At 43.6% G+C, this 18,251-nt stretch overlaps 1 protein-coding gene across 1 annotated transcript; it reads right to left on the bottom strand.

The window, feature by feature from the left end:
- Positions 1-504: 504 nt before the first annotated feature.
- On the bottom strand, positions 505-14,333 carry LOC106695290 (zinc finger protein 2 homolog). The gene is made up of 3 exons (XM_014449154.2): positions 14,148-14,333; positions 3,970-4,093; positions 505-2,231 (listed from the first exon to the last, which is right to left on the bottom strand). The coding sequence occupies exons 2-3, from the start codon at positions 4,088-4,090 to the stop codon at positions 505-507; spliced, it is 1,848 nt and encodes a 615-aa protein (XP_014304640.1). The 5' UTR covers positions 4,091-4,093; positions 14,148-14,333.
- Positions 14,334-18,251: the final 3,918 nt, after the last annotated feature.

Genomic DNA, 18,251 nt, shown 5'->3' with positions numbered 1-18,251 from the left:
GAGGAATCATAATTACCATAAGCAGAAGCGAGAACACAGAATACATTCCCCTGAGCACCCAGGGAATGTGACCGATGCACACTCCTCAGGTGAGGCAGGTGTTAGCTGTGAAATCTCTTTAGTGATAAACACTCACAGTGACATCATTTGGGTTGTAGGTCTGGACATGTTAGCAAGTCCAACACAGATACTTCAAGTCTCACTTGTACCTCAATTTTATGACGAATCTAGCAGAGTGTATGTTCTCATTAAAGGGGTTTACATTCATGTAAATGGGTCCCTTAGAGCCCCTTAAGTGTTCTTATTCTTAGTGAGAAAAATAAAACATTCCCTGCACATTTACATCTTTTCTCCAGTGTGAAATTACAGGTGTCTAACCAGATTATAGTTGTAGCTAAAAGGAATCCCACACTCACTACACTCACCAGTGTGAACTCTCTTGTCTTCACTGGGGATAGAGCTTTCACTAAAGGAATTCCCACATTCACTACACTCATATGGCTTTTATCGAGTGTGAACTCTGTGGTGTTTCCTGAGGGCAGACCTTTCACTGAAATGCTTCCCACATTCACTACACTCATATGGCTTTTCTCCAGTGTGAACTCTGCAGTGGTTAGTGAGGGTAGCCTTTTCTCTGAAATGTTTCCCACAATCGCTACACTCATATGGCTTTTCTCCAGTGTGCACTCTGTGGTGTATAGTGAGGGCAGCACTTTCACGGAAATGCTTCCCACATTCGCTACACTCATATGGCTTTTCTCCAGTGTGCACTCTGTGGTGCTTATTGAGGGTAGACCTTTCTCTGAAATGTTTCCCACAATCACTACACTCATATGGCTTTTCTCCAGTGTGCACTCTGTGGTGTATAGTGAGGTGAGACCTCTGACGAAAGGATATGCCACATTCACTACACTCATATGGCTTTTCTCCAGTGTGAACTCTGTAGTGTATAGTGAGTTCAGCCCTTTCAGTGAAATGCTTCCCACATTCACTACACTCATATGGCTTTTCTCCAATGTGAACTCTGTGGTGTTTTGTGAGGGCAGCCTTTTCTCTGAAATGCTTCCCACATTTGCTACACTCATATGGCTTTTCTCCAGTGTGCACTCTGTGGTGCTTATTGAGGTTAGACCTTTCTCTGAAATGTTTCCCACATTCACTGCACTCATATGGCTCTTCTCCAGTGTGAACTCTTTGGTGTATAGTGAGGTTATACATTTGACGAAAGGCTATCCCACATTCACTGCACTCAAATGGCTTTTCTCCAGTGTGAACTCTGTGGTGTTTAGTGAGGGCAGCCTTTTCTCTGAAATACTTCCCACATTCGCTACACTCATATGGCTTTTCTCCAGTGTGCACTCTGTGGTGCTTATTGAGGTTAGACCTTTCTCTGAAATGCTTCCCACATTCGCTACACTCATATGGCTCTTCTCCAGTGTGAACTCTTTGGTGTACAATGAGGCGACACTTTTGACGAAAGGATATCCCACATTCACTGCACTCATAAGGCTTTTCTCCAGTGTGAACTCTTTGGTGTACAATGAGGTGACACTTTTGACGAAAGGGTATCCCACATTCACTGCACTCATAAGGCTTTTCTCCAGTGTGAACTCTCCCATGTGGAGGGTGGTTAAACATTTGTCTACACACTTCCCCACATTTATTATACTCATAAACCATATCTCCAGAGCAGAGACCTTTCTGATAAGCAACTTTCTGTTTCTGGCTGTCAGCTCTTTCACATTCCACCCACTGGTGATGTCTTTTTCCACTGAGAAATTCCTGTGAAATCTCATTGTTACTGTGTGGCTCCATAGTGTTAAGAGTGGCCTGGTGCTGGAGAAGCCCTAACATGGCTGGGGAGTCTTCCCCAACCTCCATACTAGCTACAGGCATCCCAGATAAGTAGAAGCAGCAACAGGTCACAAGCGAGGGACTCTCCATATCTTCTTTCCAGGGCTTCTCTCCACTGGCATCCCTCTGTTGCTGGTGAGGGTTTGCACTGGAACACAAGTCTCTCAAACATGCATCACTTAAGAACACATTCTTCTCAAAGTAAACCACTTGTAACTCAGTCAGGTGCAAAATATCTTTTAACACTGAGAAGCATGGCTTACACAGATGGGACCTCTGGGTGGCTGCAGCTGTCCTGGAAGCCCTGACCTGATAATCTCCTATAGATACACTATGCTGAGAATAGGCCTCCACATCATCCATCTTACGCCAAGGACCTGAAAACAGAGGAATGATGACAAAATGAATGTTGACTCTGGTGACAGCGGGAAGTCCCATTATAAAAGTGGGTTGCACATACTACATTGGTTTCATGCAATTGGCTGAAAATAAAAGACCTGAAAGATGGATTAGTAAGAGGTCACTTGAAGTTCTTGAGCACTGAAGATCACAAAACAAGGAAGACTTAAGCAGAAATAGAGCAAAAACAAGACAAGTACCACATGGAGGAGAAGTGGACTGTCCAGCTCATTCTGCTGCTAACAGCATTCAGTAGATCAGTGATGGCGAACCTATGACACGTGTGTCAAAGTTGACATGCAAACTCATTTTTTTGGTTGATTTTTCCTTGTTAAATGGCATTTAAATATATAAAATAAATATCAAAATATAAATCTTTGTTTTACTATGGTTGCAAATATCAGAAAAATTCTATTTGTGACATGGCACCAGAGTTAAGTTAGGGTTTTTCAAAATGCTGACACGCTAAGCTCAAAAGGTTTGCCATCACTGCAGCAGATCTTCTATGCTGGTGACATGGGCAAGCTGTGCAGAAGGTTGGTTACATCTCATTCCAAGTAAAATTCAATAAACAAGTAGCTGCTATTTTAGGGGTATTTAAGCATGTACACTGAGTGGCCATATTATTATGACCGGCCAGATTATTATGACCACCCCATCAGTACAAAGAAATGAATCTGTTATGCAAAGAATAATAATAATAATGATAATAAAACCTTGAGAGTATCTGCTTAGGAAGTTTTCAATATCGAGTATTTTGGAAGTGTCAATCGAGTGCTGAAGGGGTGGTCATTATAATCTGGCCACTCAGTGTATGTGCTCCTTATAACGCTTGCATAGGTCCATGTTGTAGTATACTGCAGAAAGAGATGTGCAAAGGAATAGGTGATGTAAAAAGGACACAAAGGCAAAGATAGCCAAAGCTAGAAAGCCGCTGATGAAATGAGAAGCCAGCAAAGTGTCAAATATGAAAAAGGAAATGTATAAATGAGGGGTGGCCATTGGAACTTGCACCAAACATCATTAGACAGGAGCAGGTTCCTGGTACAATCTGAACACCATCCTTATGTCCTACCTCCCTCGAGCTGCCACTCAGCCAGGCCAGGCTTCCCCTAGGAACATCCTGTACGTTCACCCTGCAGAAACCCAGGGTTCTCTCTGCACCTCCTTCTCTAGAAATATCTACAAACTAAATATTCCAAGTTTCAATGAAAGACAACAGAGGTGAGCAGCCATCACTTGCCCATAGCATTTGGCTTGCAATAGTATTCACAGAAGGTAATATTACAAACAACAATGGAAGGAGGGTCTTACAATAACAGCAACTGGTTCATGTATATAAATAAGATACCTGGCACAGGCATTCACCAAGGTCCTTATCTACAGGAAAGGTGGAGAAGTGGAGGCCATGGATCTGGATATAGTCACCCTTCCTGGGTGAGGAAGAGCAGGAGGGACCCATTAAACTGTCTGTAAGACTGCTGACACCCAGACACTTCCTGCAGTTCCTAAGGCAACTGGTGTTAGGGAAGTTTGTGGAGTCTATTAGTCAGGGCTCTCTGAGAGCTCAGCACTGGCAGCCACAGCCCATTTCACAAGACAGTGGGGGAAATGAGGAGAGCCCATGGTCTTGCTTTGAGAGAGACAGTGCTATGTCTGGAGAATAAATAAAGAGTGGGCATCACTTCAGTACACTAGGAGAGATGAAGGTCTTACCTACGAATGATACAAGTGAAAACACTTCCAGCATCACATCACAGTATAGACGTCTCTGAGCCTCATCAAGGATCTCCCACTCCTCCTGAGCGAACGCAATAGCCACGTCCTCAAAATTCATATCCTGTCATAATGAGGACAGTACATCCCATGATAAGATTCTCTCTTGAGATGCCAAGTTTGTCACACTCCCCACCCGGCACAACCATCTGCTTCCTCTACTCCCCACATCAGGGAAGACAGCAGGCCTTAGTCCCATCAAAGTCAATATCTCCGTATATTCCTACTAGAGGCCCGGTGCACAAAAATTTGTGCACTTGAGGGGGGCCCTCAGCCCAGCCTATGCCCTCTTGCAGTCTGGGACCCCTCGGAAGATGTCCACCTGCTGGCTTAGGCCCACTCCCTGGTGGATCGGGCCCAAGCTGGTAGTCACACATTCCTCTGGCAGCCCGGCAGCCCTGGGGAAATGTCCACTTGCCAGCAGGGAGCAGGCCTAAGCTGCAGTCGGATATCCTTAGCGCTGTTGAGGAAGTGGGAGAGGCTCCCACCACCACCGCTGTACTGGCAGCCGTCAGCCTGGCTTGTGGCTGAGGAGACCTCCCCCTGTGGGAGTGCACTGACCTCCAGGGGGCAGCTCCTGCAGTGAGCGTCTGCCCCCTGGTGGTCAGTATGTGTCATAGTGACCAGTCATTCCCAGTTGTTCTGCTGTTAGAGCTGATGGCTGTTTGCAGCTGGTCACATCCCCTTCAGAGTGCGGGTCCCCACTGGGGTGCCTGGCCAGCCTGGGTGAGAGGCTGATGGCTGTTTGCAGGCTGGTCAAGCCCCTTCCCCAGTGGGGACCCTTACCCCATGGAGGTTTGGCTAGCCTAGGTAAGGGGCTGAAGGCTGTTTTCAGGCTGGCCACACCCCCTTTTGGGTGGAGAGTCCCGCAGGGGTGCCTGGCCAGTCTGGGTGAGGGGCTGAGGGCTGTTTTCAGGCTGGCCAAGCCCCCTGGCGACGGAAGCTCCCAGCCTCTCCTTTTCTTTTCTTTTTTAATTCTGGGGTTTATTTACCTTCTATAATTGAAACTTTGTAGCTTTGAGAGGAGCTCAGAGCTGGCCAGGGTGGGCGAGAGGGAAGCCTGCTGGTTGCTCCAGCTCCGTGGCCACGGCCAGCTGAAAGCAGGTATCTGGGGTTTATTTACCTTCTATAATTGAAACTTTGTTGCTTTGAGTGGAGCTCAGAGCCCGCTGTGGCAAGCGGGAAGCTTGGCTTCCTCCATCATCGGGGCCACCAAGCCTCCTGCTTGCTCCAGCTCCGTTGCTGCCGGCCGCCATCTTGTTTGGTTAATTTGCATATAGTCGCTCTGACTGGCTCGTGGGCGTGGCTTAAGGTGTAGCGAAGGTACGGGCAATTTGCATGTTTGTCTTTTATTAGTGCAGATTGATGCTGTGTCTCTCACAACAATAAAGGCAGATGAGCAGTTATAATATACCTGTGCTTTGGGCCTCAAATGAGAGTCAGACTGCCCCCTTTCAATAACAGTGGGTGCCAGTAACATAGGGCATAAAGGGAGTGTGAGTGACTTGACACTGGTCTTGTCAAGCAATACCCATGTTGTCCTCCAAATTGTCCCTCAAAGACACCAAAATGCTAATGCACATTACACTTCCGACTCCAATCCCAGTTTGCTCAGGCCATCACTTTGCATTACCTATTGCCCATAGTTCTTTGATCCACACTTGTCTCACAGCTTCATTCCCAGAGGCACATTTCACTAATGACATAAATAAGCCATCACAAGGACAGGTTGTTTTCTAACTAGCTTATTTTCTAAAATTCTAGTTCACCACCTCTGTGATATATTTCTCTCTCAACCTTCTCTGTTCTCCCTTCCCCATGCTGGTGGAGATTTTCAAGTGCAGGTAACACTGATGTATGCTATCTCATTCCTGTTGTTCACTGGGTCAGGCCTCAACTAGAAATGACAGGTGGGCACATATATGTCACCTAAGCTCTGGACCTCGTATGTAGCACCACAACAACCCATCTTGTTAGAAATTATCCTAAAATTTCCCATATCATATCATGAAGACACCATCAGAAATGGACTCCCTTTTCATTCACTCGTCTGTCAATGTTAGTGCCCAGCTGCTCTGGTTTTAGTCCCAGGACCACACTGATGTCATCATGCCCTGTGGGTGACTGTGCAGCTCAGCTGGGTTCCCCCACCTGCTACACTGACATAAAGAGCACCTCCCATACTGTTCTTTGGATCTCTTATCCCCCAAACCCCGATCACCCTCTCATGCCTTTTTTATGAGGTTTGAAGGTCTCTTTGATGCTTTTGTCTCTGAATGTATTTTTGTTCATCACTTTATGCCAGTGGACCTCATCATTCCTAATGCCTCGACCCTTTAATAAAGCTCCTCATGTTGTGGTGACCCCAAAAAACAATATATAATTATATATGTGTTTCCCAATGGTCTTAGGCCACCCCTGTGAAAGGGTCGTTTAACCCCCAAAGGGGCCATGACCCACAGGCTGAGAACCGCTGGTTTATGCTGTTCATTATAATCCAGAAATGATGATATCATGTGATACTGATCTTTCTCTGACTCGCTTATTTTGCTTAGCATAATGCTCTCCAGGTAATAAATTCATTTTAAAAATTGTTAAAAGATTCTGAGCAGATATTTTAACAAATATGATAAAGACAATGTGAATATATGTATGAAACAAATGCTCACCATCAAAAATTGTTAGGTAAATGAAAGTAAAACAAAGGTGAGGTAATCCTATACTCATTTATTGGGCTAGTATTTTGAAAAAATTACCATCATATGTGCTGGCAGAGTTGCAGAAAAACGGGAACTTTCATTACTCTGGGTGGGTGGGAATGCAAAGGAAATAAGCATTTTAGATCACAGTTCCATATATCTTACAATGTAAAACATACATCTAGATAATGAACTGAACACAATATGCTCAGCAGATTTATCTGTAATACCCCAAACCTGGAAATAACCAAAGTCATAGACACATAATTAAAGTAGTAATTCACAGTACACAATTTGTGTTGAATCTCAAAATAACTATGTAGGGTGAAGGAAACCAATATTTGTTAAAGAGCACACACCTTCTAGTGCCTATAAAATTATGAAAAATATGCTCTACTGCGTTGTAATGGAAGGAAAATCAATGCCTACTTGTAGGACTGGGGAAGGTAGAGAGAGAGTTTGTAAAAGGGCAGAAGGAAATATAGGGTATGCCAAAAGTAGGGTTAGAGTTGTTGGTATGGGAAGTAATACAATAATTAACAAATAATAATACAAGAATTTACTCTGCCCTGGTTAGTGTTACTCACTCAGTTAGGCATCATCCCCTACACTTAAAGGTCACTACAACAGGTCAGGGCACTAGAACATGTCTTCCTCAAACCCCAGTAGGGGGCATGCAAGAGGCATCAGATTAACATATGTCTCTCATATAGATGTTTCTCTCCCGCCCTTCCTTCCCATTTTCCCTAAAAGAATCAATAAACTAATGTTTAAAATACTTTTTTAAAAACAATAAACTATGTGTTTTGGGTGCTCACTATTGTAAACCTATTTTTGCTCCACCCTGTACATTGGTGACAGATAAGTTTATTTCATGTGTGACAACTTCACAGCTTTATATGTACATCAAACCTCACCAAATAGTACATATTAAATGTGCAGTTTGTTGCATGTCATTTCTCATATCCTGGAAGGAACAGCCTTGCCATAGTCCCAGCAAATATTAGTAAGCAATTTAGATTATTATCATCAGAATCCATAGGAATGTTGACTGGTTGCAAGAAACATCCTGGGGTTGATTATAGGATTATTCTTCCTCTACCTTTGAATTCTTGTATGTTGAGCATCAACCTTGAGGTGAACACCCTAGGGGGGCCAGCAGAATAGCAAAATTATAAGATTATTTTCTCTGGCAATGACTTCAGTCATAGTAGACAGGTATGGAGGATCCTGAGAACATCTGTACACAAACATCACGCAAGCCACAGGCCTTGAAACATTTGTGGAAAACATTCAGAAGAAGCATTTTTCAACTAATTTACTGCAGTCTGTCCCACTAACGATTAAAACAGTGCTTCTGCCCTAATTGTGGTTGCACGCAACCCCCAGATTCTTACCACAAATGACACCAGCCTATGAAATTTAGTCCATCATGACATGGATCATTTGCTGAGACTTATGTCATACACACTGTGAACAAAGTGCTTCACAGAAGCACAACAAAGACCTCCTCTTCAGGGTGACCTTTGACTTCACCAATAATAGAGGTACCAGGCTGCAAATTAGAACCATAAAGTCCTGCAGTCTTGCTTTAAGGCTTTTGGCAGAAATGCAAAATAAGCAAATAATGGCCAAAGAGTGATTTTCTGCCATCAAGATGTCCCTTCAGAAGCACTGAAAATTTGGGATCCCCACAATATCTCTTCACATCTACCTGCTGACAGATCACAATTGTGCTTTCAATTCATCACAGGCAGAGAATAGAACCAATAAATTAAAGGTACAAATGCAAAAGGCACCTTTATAAAAACATCATAAACCAGGGCCATATACAGCAAGTGGTTTGCATGTTGGTGAATAACTACCTGAAAAAATTCATCACAGCACAATGTGAGAAGCACAATGTCCCTGAAAGGTGTAGCATATTTTAGGACTGTGGTCTGGGGGAAACAGTGGTTAGGTCCATTCCTTACTCAGAGACAAAGGAGTGAAGATCCTAAGAGCTCGGAGTACTCATCATTTCCTCAAACATAAGTAAGAATACAGAATTCATTTTTTTCTGAGCACACAGGACTTCCCACAATCAGTACACACATATAGCTTTTCTCTAGTGTGAACTCTCCTGTGGATAAGGAGGTGATTGTTGCAGGTAAAAGATTTCCCATATTCACTACATTCATAAGGTTTTGCAGCACTGTGAACTCTCTAGTATTGAGTGAAGTTACTGTGTTGCCTAAAGGACTTCCCACAATCACTACACTCATATAGCTTTTCTCTACTGTGAGCGCTATAATGTTGAATGAGGGTAGACCTGTGTGTAAATGACTTCCCACGATCACTACACTCGTATTGCATCTCTACAGTGTAAACTTTTCTATGATGAATGAGGAAAAAGATATTTCTAAAAGCTTTTCTACATTTTTTACACTTATAAATCACTACTCTGGAGTAGATAACCTGATGTTGAACAACTTTCTGGTTGTGGCTGGCAGCTTTTTCACATTCAGCCCACTCGTCATGACTTCTTCCACTGAGAAATTCTTGTGAAATCTCACTACCCAGTGTTAAAAGTGGCCTGGTGCTGGAGATTGTCTGAGATGGCTGGCAAGTCTTTCCCAACCTCCCTAATGGTTGAAGGCACCCATATTAAGTAAAAGCTGCACTGGGACACAAGTGAGGCCCTGTCCATATCTTCTTTCCAGGGCTTCTGTCCACTGGCATCTCTCTGTTGCTGGTGAGGGTTTGCAATGAAACAGAAGTCTCTCGCACATATATGTTATGGATGAAGGCTTTCTGCTCAAAATATACTACTTGGAACTCAGTCAGGTCCAAAATATCTTTTAAGACTGAGAAAAAGATGTGTCTTCTGGGTTGCTGGGGCTGTCTTAAAAGCCCTGACATGACTCTCCTGGTACATATACACTCTGCTCAGAATTGGTCTCCTCATCATCCGTTTTATGCCAACGTGAAAATAGAAATATGGTGAGGAACTGAATGCTGACTGTGGTGACAGGTGGAAGTTCCTTTACAAAAGTGTGTTGCACATAACATGGTTCCGTGCAATTGACTCACAACAAAAGATCTATATCTAGCCCACAGTTGCAACTCAACAGGGCCAGGCCTCTTCTGAGACCATACTGCATGTTCACCCTGTAAAAAAATATCAGGGTTCATCCTGCACATTCTTCTCTACAAATACGTACAACAGAAATAATCCAAGTATTAATGAAAAATGACAGAGATGGGCAGCCAGCACTGGCCTACTGCAATTTGGTTTGCAATTGTATTTACAGAAGATAATATTACAAACAACTGAAGTGTGATCTTGTAAGTACAGTTCAAGGTTCATGTAAGTAAAGACCATAACCTGGCACAGGCAGTCACCAAGGACCTTTGGCTAGAGGAAGGAGGTAGAAATAGAAGCCATGGATCTGGATAAAGTCATCCTCCCAGGGAGAGGAACAGCAGGTGGGACCCATTAAGCTGTCTATAAGACTCCTGACTCCCAGACACATCCTGCACTGTCTGAGAAAACTGGTCTTAGGGATGTTTGTGGACTCCTTGGCTCAGGGCTCTCCACAGACCTCACCCATGGCAGCCACAGCACATCTGACATGACATTGGGGAAATTAGCAGAGCCCATGGACTGGCTGTAGAAGAATGAAAGCTACATCAGAGGAATAAAGGAAGAGAGGACATCATCTCAGGACATTGGAAGAATGTGAAGGTCTTACCTACAGATGATAAAAGTGCAAAAACTTCCAGCATCACATCACAATAGAGAAGTCTCTGAGGCTCATCAAGGAGCCCACATTCCTACTGAGAGAAGGCAATGTACACATCCTCAAAGTTCATATACTGTCATAATGGGGACAGTGGGGACAGTACAGCCCGGGATCAGATTCACTCCTAAAGTTCCAACTCTGTCATATTCCATCATACACATCAACCTGCTCTCTCCACTCTACACACTAGAGAAGATGCCGGGCCTTCATCACATGAAAATCACTGTCATCTTATATTTCTAGTGATATTTTGTCTTCCCACAATAAAGGCCGTTGAGCAGATAGAACATAACTGAGCCATGGGATTCACAGGTACGCCATACTTCCTCTTGACAGTAGAGTGGGTGTCAGGAACAGAGGGTAGGAAGAGATGTTGACCATAAAGAGAGTGTGAGTGAATTGATATTGGTCTTGTCCGGCATTACCTTTGTAGTCCCTCAGATTGTTCCTCAAAGACACCAAAAACATGGCATCACACTTCACCCTCAGACCACAATCCCAGGGTGCTGAGCTCATCGCTTTGTACTACCTGCTGCACATAGTTCTTTGAACACTTGTCTCACACAGCTTCATTCCCAGAGGCACAACTTCAAAGGTAATGCAAATTTGCTGTGGCTAGGACGGGTTGTTTCCTAATTACCTTACTTTCCAAAATCATAGATTGCCACCTCCATAATCCATTTCTCTCTTACCCTTCTCCCTTACCCATGCCCTTGGAGATTTCCAAGCCTGGGTAACACTGATGTATGCTATCTCATTCCTATGAATCAGTGTGTCACCCTCAACAACAAAAGGCAGGTGGGTACATAAATGTCACCTAAGCCCTGAACCTGGCAGGGAGCACCAAAATACCCCTCTTTTCAGGCAATTACCCCAAAATAATCCTCATTTTATCATCCAGACTCCACCCGAAATGGACTCTCCCTTCATTCACTCTTATGTCAATATCAGGGTGCTCTGGCCATGAAGTCACACTCCCTCCCCAAGTGCACATCACTCTATGTTCCACACTTCTCTCACACCTCCACCCCTACAGTCCCGGACCCCATAGTCATCTCCTTGCGCTCTTACTTATTACTCATCATGTGTCATCCAGAGAATGCTTGCCAAGTTCAAACAGGATCATGTACTGCCCTGACTTTGATAGTCTACACTCATAGAGGAAGCCTTCAGTCCTGCTATGAAAGCCTCTCGCCATGACTGTTTTTCCTTCAATCTAACCTATGAAGAACCACAATCAGATCTCAGATACCCTAGCCCACTTCCCCTGGTGTTGTACTTGATGCCCTTTCACCAGTCACAGCCAACATCTCTCCACTTAACTGTTACTTAAGTCCTAGCTGTGGAGGCCCTCTGTACCATGCCCAGTGAGTCTCACTGATTCAAGCCGCTAAGCCAGTGGTCGGCAAACTCATTAGTCAACAGAGCCAAATATCAACAGTACAAGGATTGAAATTTATTTTGAGAGCCAATTTTTTTAAACTTAAACTATATAGGTAGGTACATTGTTATTAACTTAATTAGGGTACTCCTAATCTGGCCTTTGCTAAAAACGTCCTCAATCTGAGGGGTCGACCTCAGCGAACGTACCCCCACTTCTTCTAACGCCACTTCTTCAAAATAGACTCGCCCAGGCCAAAACAGACTGCTGTGCGTGGGCCAAGAAGTTTCAATCGCACTGTACGTGCTCGCCTGCACGTGGTCTTTTGTGGAAGAGCCACACTCAAGGGGCCAAAGAGCCGCATGTGGCTCTCGAGCTGCGGTTTGCTGACCACTGCACTAAGCTAATGCACAAGACTGACTGTTACTACCCCAGGCAGGGCACACTGAGGGTCCCTCCCAGGCAAACGAAAAATGTGCCCTCTAAGACCAGTATGAAACCACAGCTTCTACCTGAAACAATCGTCACCATACTTCACTTTAGAAATTAGATTACTGCTATTAGTCCCTTTTAAAGACTTTGACATCTTAAAAATAGTATTAAATAAATCCGAGAGGCAATCACACTTCTTTCCTCCACCTTAAACTCCACCCCTGAAATTCCATCCTGCCTCAGTGAGCAGACATTCCTTTTGTGATTGACTAAATCAGAGGGAGGGGCCTTTGCTGTTTCTAGATGGCAGCCCCCAGGGGAGTGGCAAGCTGTGTGGCTGACATGGCGGCTGCCAAATCATGCAGCTCAAAATGGTGGCTGTCTACAGTGTGTTTTTTTTTTGACAGAGCAAACCAAAATTCCTAAAAGATAGATGGCCAACATTATATTGCAGACAAACTGAAATCTCATTAGCTGTTTATAGCTTTTATAATTAATTTAAAGAATAACAATTAAATTTAAACTGGTTTCTGTATTAAAAATTTTCATTTGAGGTCATAAAATCAATCCTCTTTTTAATCAGACCAATAAGCAAAGGCATTTAGTTACCACAACTACACAATTTTTCCCAATTCAATCCAAACCTTAAACTTTTAGCTGGCAAGTCAAATATTTAGCATTTCCTAATCAGTAACATTTTTCATCAACCAACAGATTCAATTCTGTCCTCTAGCAATAGTTCAGCATTATTTCACTTCAAAATACCTAGACATAAGTTTTTATACAAACAAACTTTGTCCCGACCCCATGATGATCGGTGATGAGAGACAGACAAGGGAGGGGGTGACCTGTTTTCACAGATCCTCACTCAGATGCCCCCCTGACCAAAGCTGTGGAGCCACACAAAGGAGAGGAGGGCAGGCCCCCTCCCTCCACACTCACACACTTTCACCAGACATTCACTCAGAGTTTAAACAGTCCCTCCAATTTCTAACAATTTCCCAATTCCTGGGGGAGCTCTATAGCCTCCCCTAATCTCTTTGAAATGATCAATCATAATACTTAAAGGAGTAGTTTGAGTCTGTCCCTGCCGATTGGCCAGGTGCAAGTCGGTGTCTTGTTATACAGGATGTGGTTGTTTCTATGGCGCCCACTTCCCTTGATTATCATTGGTTAGTTTAAAGAAATCCTAGGTGTGGCTAGCAGAGGCTTGGGCTTCCAGGAAGAAGCTCCTTGCTGAGCACATGGCTAATGGCTGCTTCCCGAAAAATAGAGGATCTGGGGCAAGATGAAGGGCGTAACCCTTGCCCTTTCAGTCACCACAACATGAGGAACTGTATTAAAGGGTCGCGGCATTAGGAAGGTTGAGAACCACTGTTCTATGGGCTCACCTGCTCAGTGCCCTTGCCCAACCCAGAGGCGAGGTGCCCTCTAGATGCCTGTGTTATCTCCGGGCTCAGTCCTCAGGGCTCACTCTGCCAGTTCCCTTATCATTTACAGGACTTCCCCTTCCTGTCCACAGCTGCTGTCCTCTGTCTTCTAGTCTGTCCTTCCTCTGAGCAATGTTAGGAAAAGTTAGAATCCGGCCTCAGAAAATTCCCTCTTTTTTTCACAACCATCTATGGCCCCAGCGTTCTGAAAATGAAAGTAAAACTGCTCGTGCAAAACCTCACCTCATCTCTCCGTTGCCTTTAGATCCACAACAGACCCGGGTTTTCCTAATCCTCCTGCCTCAGCCCCACCACGTGTCCTTAGAAGGTGGCACTGCAGCCTGTGGCCCTCATCCCCCATCACACCCTGTGTCACCCAGGAGAGACTCACTGTTCTGGATGCGGCTTCCTGGGCGGCGGGACCTGAGAGGCGGGTCCCCAAGGCCGGGGGGTTAAACGGGGTCAGGCTGCAGGAACGCTGTGAGCAGAGAGGAGTCCGGGAGGCACGGAGGCCCCGATACCGGCCTGTTGGTGCCCAACCAGCGTCAGACACACCCCGCACAGCAAGGACGCTGCCTCCTAGGCCTCCTGCTACTCACGACCAGTGCGCTGAGGCCTGTGAAGCTTTGAAGAAAGGGAAGAGGTTAAAATGCCCGCCAGGAGGAGGAAGGCGGAAGTCCCGCCCTAACCGGATGCCCTGACAAAAAAATGTTCCCTTTAGCTCCGCCCACGTCAAGCGTTGCTTTCTGGTTAATGTAGTTTTCTCAAACGCCTACAGGATGGCTAGGTTCCCAGCCAATGACAGTGGTGAATAAAGGTGATGTGTTCAGCAAGAGGACCTGGGGAAAGATAAGATGGGACCAGAGGCCTGGTTAACTGGAACAGACTGGCAGATCTCCCAGGATAGGGCTGTGGGGAGGACTGGGAGAGATCCCACAAGGAATATATATGCACAGGGGAAAATGGGAGACATCTGTAACACTGTCAACGATAAAAAAATATATATTAAATAATATAGCCCAGCTGGTGTGGCTCAATGGTTGAGCATTGACCTATGATCCATGAGGTCATGGTACTATTCCTGGTCAGGGAACATACATGGGTTGTAGGTTCAATTCTCAATTGGGTGGGGGTGAGGACGTGCAGGAGGCAGCAAATCAGTAATTCTCTCTCATCATTGATGTATTTATCTTTCCCCCTCTCTTCCTCTCTCCAAAATCAATAAAAAAATATTTTTACAAGTATATAAATATATGCATAGTCCATGGACATAGACAATAATGGGGTGAGGGCCTAGAAATGGTGTGGTCAGGAGAGAGGGAAGCAAAGGGGATTGAGGATGGAGGAAACTGGGACTATTTTTAATAGAGTCTATAATAGAAAAGATAGTTTGCACATATGGCATGGCTCAGTGCCTGGGTGTGGACCCATGAATCAAGTTATCTCTGGCTGGATTCCAGGTCAGGGCACTCGCCTAGGTTCAGAAGCTCCATCCCTGTAGGGGGCATGCAGGAGACAACTGATCAATGATTCTCTCTCATCATTGATTTTTCTACATCTCCCTCTCTCTCTAAAAAATCAATTAAAAAAAGGAATAGTGTTAAGATTGATTTGAGTCAACAACACCAAAGTGAATGAGGGCTATCACATTTCTTTCATGTTCTCAAAAAAAAATCATGCCTTGGTCTCTCTTTATAGAGTATGTCCCAGGCATAGCTGTGTTCACCAACAGGAAGGAGCCTAGAGCGGGTCTGCCTCAGCTTGGTCTGTAGAGTTTGAGTTCATTACTTCATGTTAGAAAAGATTTCACAACACGAGTTCAGAAGATTTTGACGGTACATTAATTGAAGCTGGGAATAATGAAAAAATGTAGGCCTCCAGATAGAACAAGCAACAGCACAGAGACCAGGCGTGGCTCCTTTACCTCTCTAGTAACATTGTGGGAAATAAATGAGCCAAAGTGAGGCTGCTGTTAGCTCACTGGGCATTCAGAGTAAAGGAGGTCTTAAGAGCAGATTTGCCGAAACCAGTTTGGCTCAGTGGATAGAGCGTCGGCCTGTGGACTGAAAGGTCCCAGGTTCGATTCCGGTCAAGGGCATGTACCTGGGTTGCAGGCACATCCCCAGTAGGAGATGTGCAGGAGGCAGCTGATCGATGTTTCTCTCTCATCGATGTTTCTAACTCTCTATCTCTCTCCCTTCCTCTCTGTAAAAAATCAATAGAATATATTTTAAAAAATAAAAATAAAAATAAAAATAATCATTAAAAAAAAAAAAAAGAGCAGATTCAGGGGGTTAGCCTAGATGAGCTGCCACTGCTCATTGCTACCCTGGTTACAGCTTGAGTGGGATCCCTGAAAGTCTTAGAAGAGCCAAGCTGGTGTGGTTCAGTGGTTGACTGTTAAACCATGACCCTGCAGGTCACTGATCAATTCTTGGTCAGGACACATGCTCAATTGGTGGGCTGAATTCATATTGTGGTGCATGCAGGAATCAATCTAACAGCGATTCTTTCTTATCATGATGTTTCTCTCTCTTTCTCCCCCTTTCCCTTCCTCTTTGAAATCCATAAAAATATTTTGAATGTATGCTTTAAATCACTTATACTTACATCAAAGTTTAAAATATTTAAAACTTGCCACTTTCTATTATTTTACTATATTATCATGCATGTTCATGAGTATATTTGTACCTACTGCATCAGCATGTTGGAAATAATATGTAATGATTTGCTACTGAAATATCTTATCAGGCCCATGTTCAGTGCCATCATTTTGTGAGTTTGAAACTGATCATGATGAGAGTATTTTACACCAAGAAAATTGACAAATAGTACAAAACTTAACTTCACTAATGTACTATTGAATGCTTTAACTTAAAATGAATGGTGGAGAATGTTAGCAACATAGATTAAACTTAAAAGTGTATCTTGCAAGTGGGCATTAAATTGTGCATGAGATAAAGTTTGAGAAAAACTGTTTTGCTTTCAGTATTCAAAACATATAGTTCCCAATGGCAAATAAACCAATTGGGTCTTTAAGGAATGAGTGAAGTGAATACAGATGTCTTAGATGCTGAACTGTCCTCCTATCGATTAAATCCTAATTTCATTTTAAAAATTGCAAAAGTTTCTGACCAAAACTTTCAACAAAAGAGATAAAGACAGCAGAAATAAATGTATAAAGAAATGCTCACCATAAAAATTTCTTATGGAAATGGATTTAAAACAAAACAAGTTAACACTATACTGATTTTTGGGCCTACAATTTAAAAATATTAAACATTGCATGTGTTTACAAGGATAAAGAGAAATTAGAATTTTCATTATTGTGTGTGTCTGGGAAGGCAAAGGGAATGACCATTTTAGATCACAGTTTTGCATGTCTTCAAAAGCATACCACACACCTACACTGTAACATTTAGATAAGTGAAACATACATTTATATAAATAACTGAATGCAACATTTCCAGAAAATTTATTTATAATACCCCAAACCTGGAAATAACAAAAACCATAAACAGATCAATAGTTAAAGTGTTTATATACAGAACACAATACTACTCAGCAATAAAAAATAATTAACATTTAACATAAATATTAGTGTTGAATGTAAAATAACTGTGTATCATGAAGGAGACCAATATTTGTTAAGGAAAATGCACCTCATAGTGCTTACAATATTATGAAAAATATGAACTAATCTTGTAAGGGAAGAAAATGAATAAATGCATTTAGGGATGGGGCAGGTAGAAGACAGATGATGAAAGACAGGAGGTAAATATACAGTGTGGTAAAGTAGCTTTAGAGTTGTTGTATGGAAATTAATTCAATAATCCTATATAATAGAAGGCTAATATGCAAATCGACCAAGGAGTCACTATGACATGAACTGACCACCAGGGGGGCATATGCTCAATGCAAGAGCTGCCCCTTGGTGGTTAGTGCACTCCCACAGGGGTAGCACCACTCAGCCAGAAGCTGGGCTTATAACTGGCGAGTACAGTGGTGGTGGCGGGGGCTTCTCCCACCTCCAGGGCAGTCAGACATCCCCAGAGGGCTCCCAGACTGCAAGAGGGCACAGGCCGGCCTGAGGCACCCCCTGAGTGCATGGATTTCATGCACCAGGCCTCTAGTTCATAAATAATAATGCAAGTATAAACTCTTCCCTGGCCATTGTACTTCAGTAGGTTGGGCACCATCCCTTCCTCTGAAAGGTCACTGGTTCCATTCCAGGTCAGGGAATATACCTTCCTGGATTCCCTTTAGGTGGCATACAGGATGCAGCTACTTGATGTTTCTCATCTCTCTCTCTCTTTCTCTCTCTCTCTCTCTCTCTCTCTCTCTCTCTCTCTCTCTCTCTCCCCTCATCTCTTTTTAAAAAGTCAATGGAAATATTTTTAAATATATAGAATACTTATTTTATCCTCACCTAAGGTTTATTTTTTTCTCATTGACTTCTATATAGAGTGGAATGGTAGGAGGAGGGAGAGAGAGA

This window comes from Myotis lucifugus, unplaced genomic scaffold (assembly GCF_000147115.1).
Source record: "Myotis lucifugus unplaced genomic scaffold, Myoluc2.0 scaffold_1046, whole genome shotgun sequence".
In the NCBI taxonomy this organism is placed as follows: domain Eukaryota; kingdom Metazoa; phylum Chordata; class Mammalia; order Chiroptera; family Vespertilionidae; genus Myotis; species Myotis lucifugus.
Note: the sequence above shows the minus strand (reverse complement) of the source record. Positions and strands in the feature narration are given on the sequence as shown.

Excerpts from the sequence above, each read along its gene's own strand:
- LOC106695290 (XM_014449154.2), bottom strand. The coding sequence starts at position 4,090 with ATGAATTTTGAGGACGTGGCTATTGCGTTCGCTCAGGAGGAGTGGGAG. Across the intron at positions 2,232-3,969 it reads TTCACTTGTATCATTCGTAG|GTCCTTGGCGTAAGATGGAT; the intron begins GTAAGACCTTCA and ends CTCTGTTTTCAG.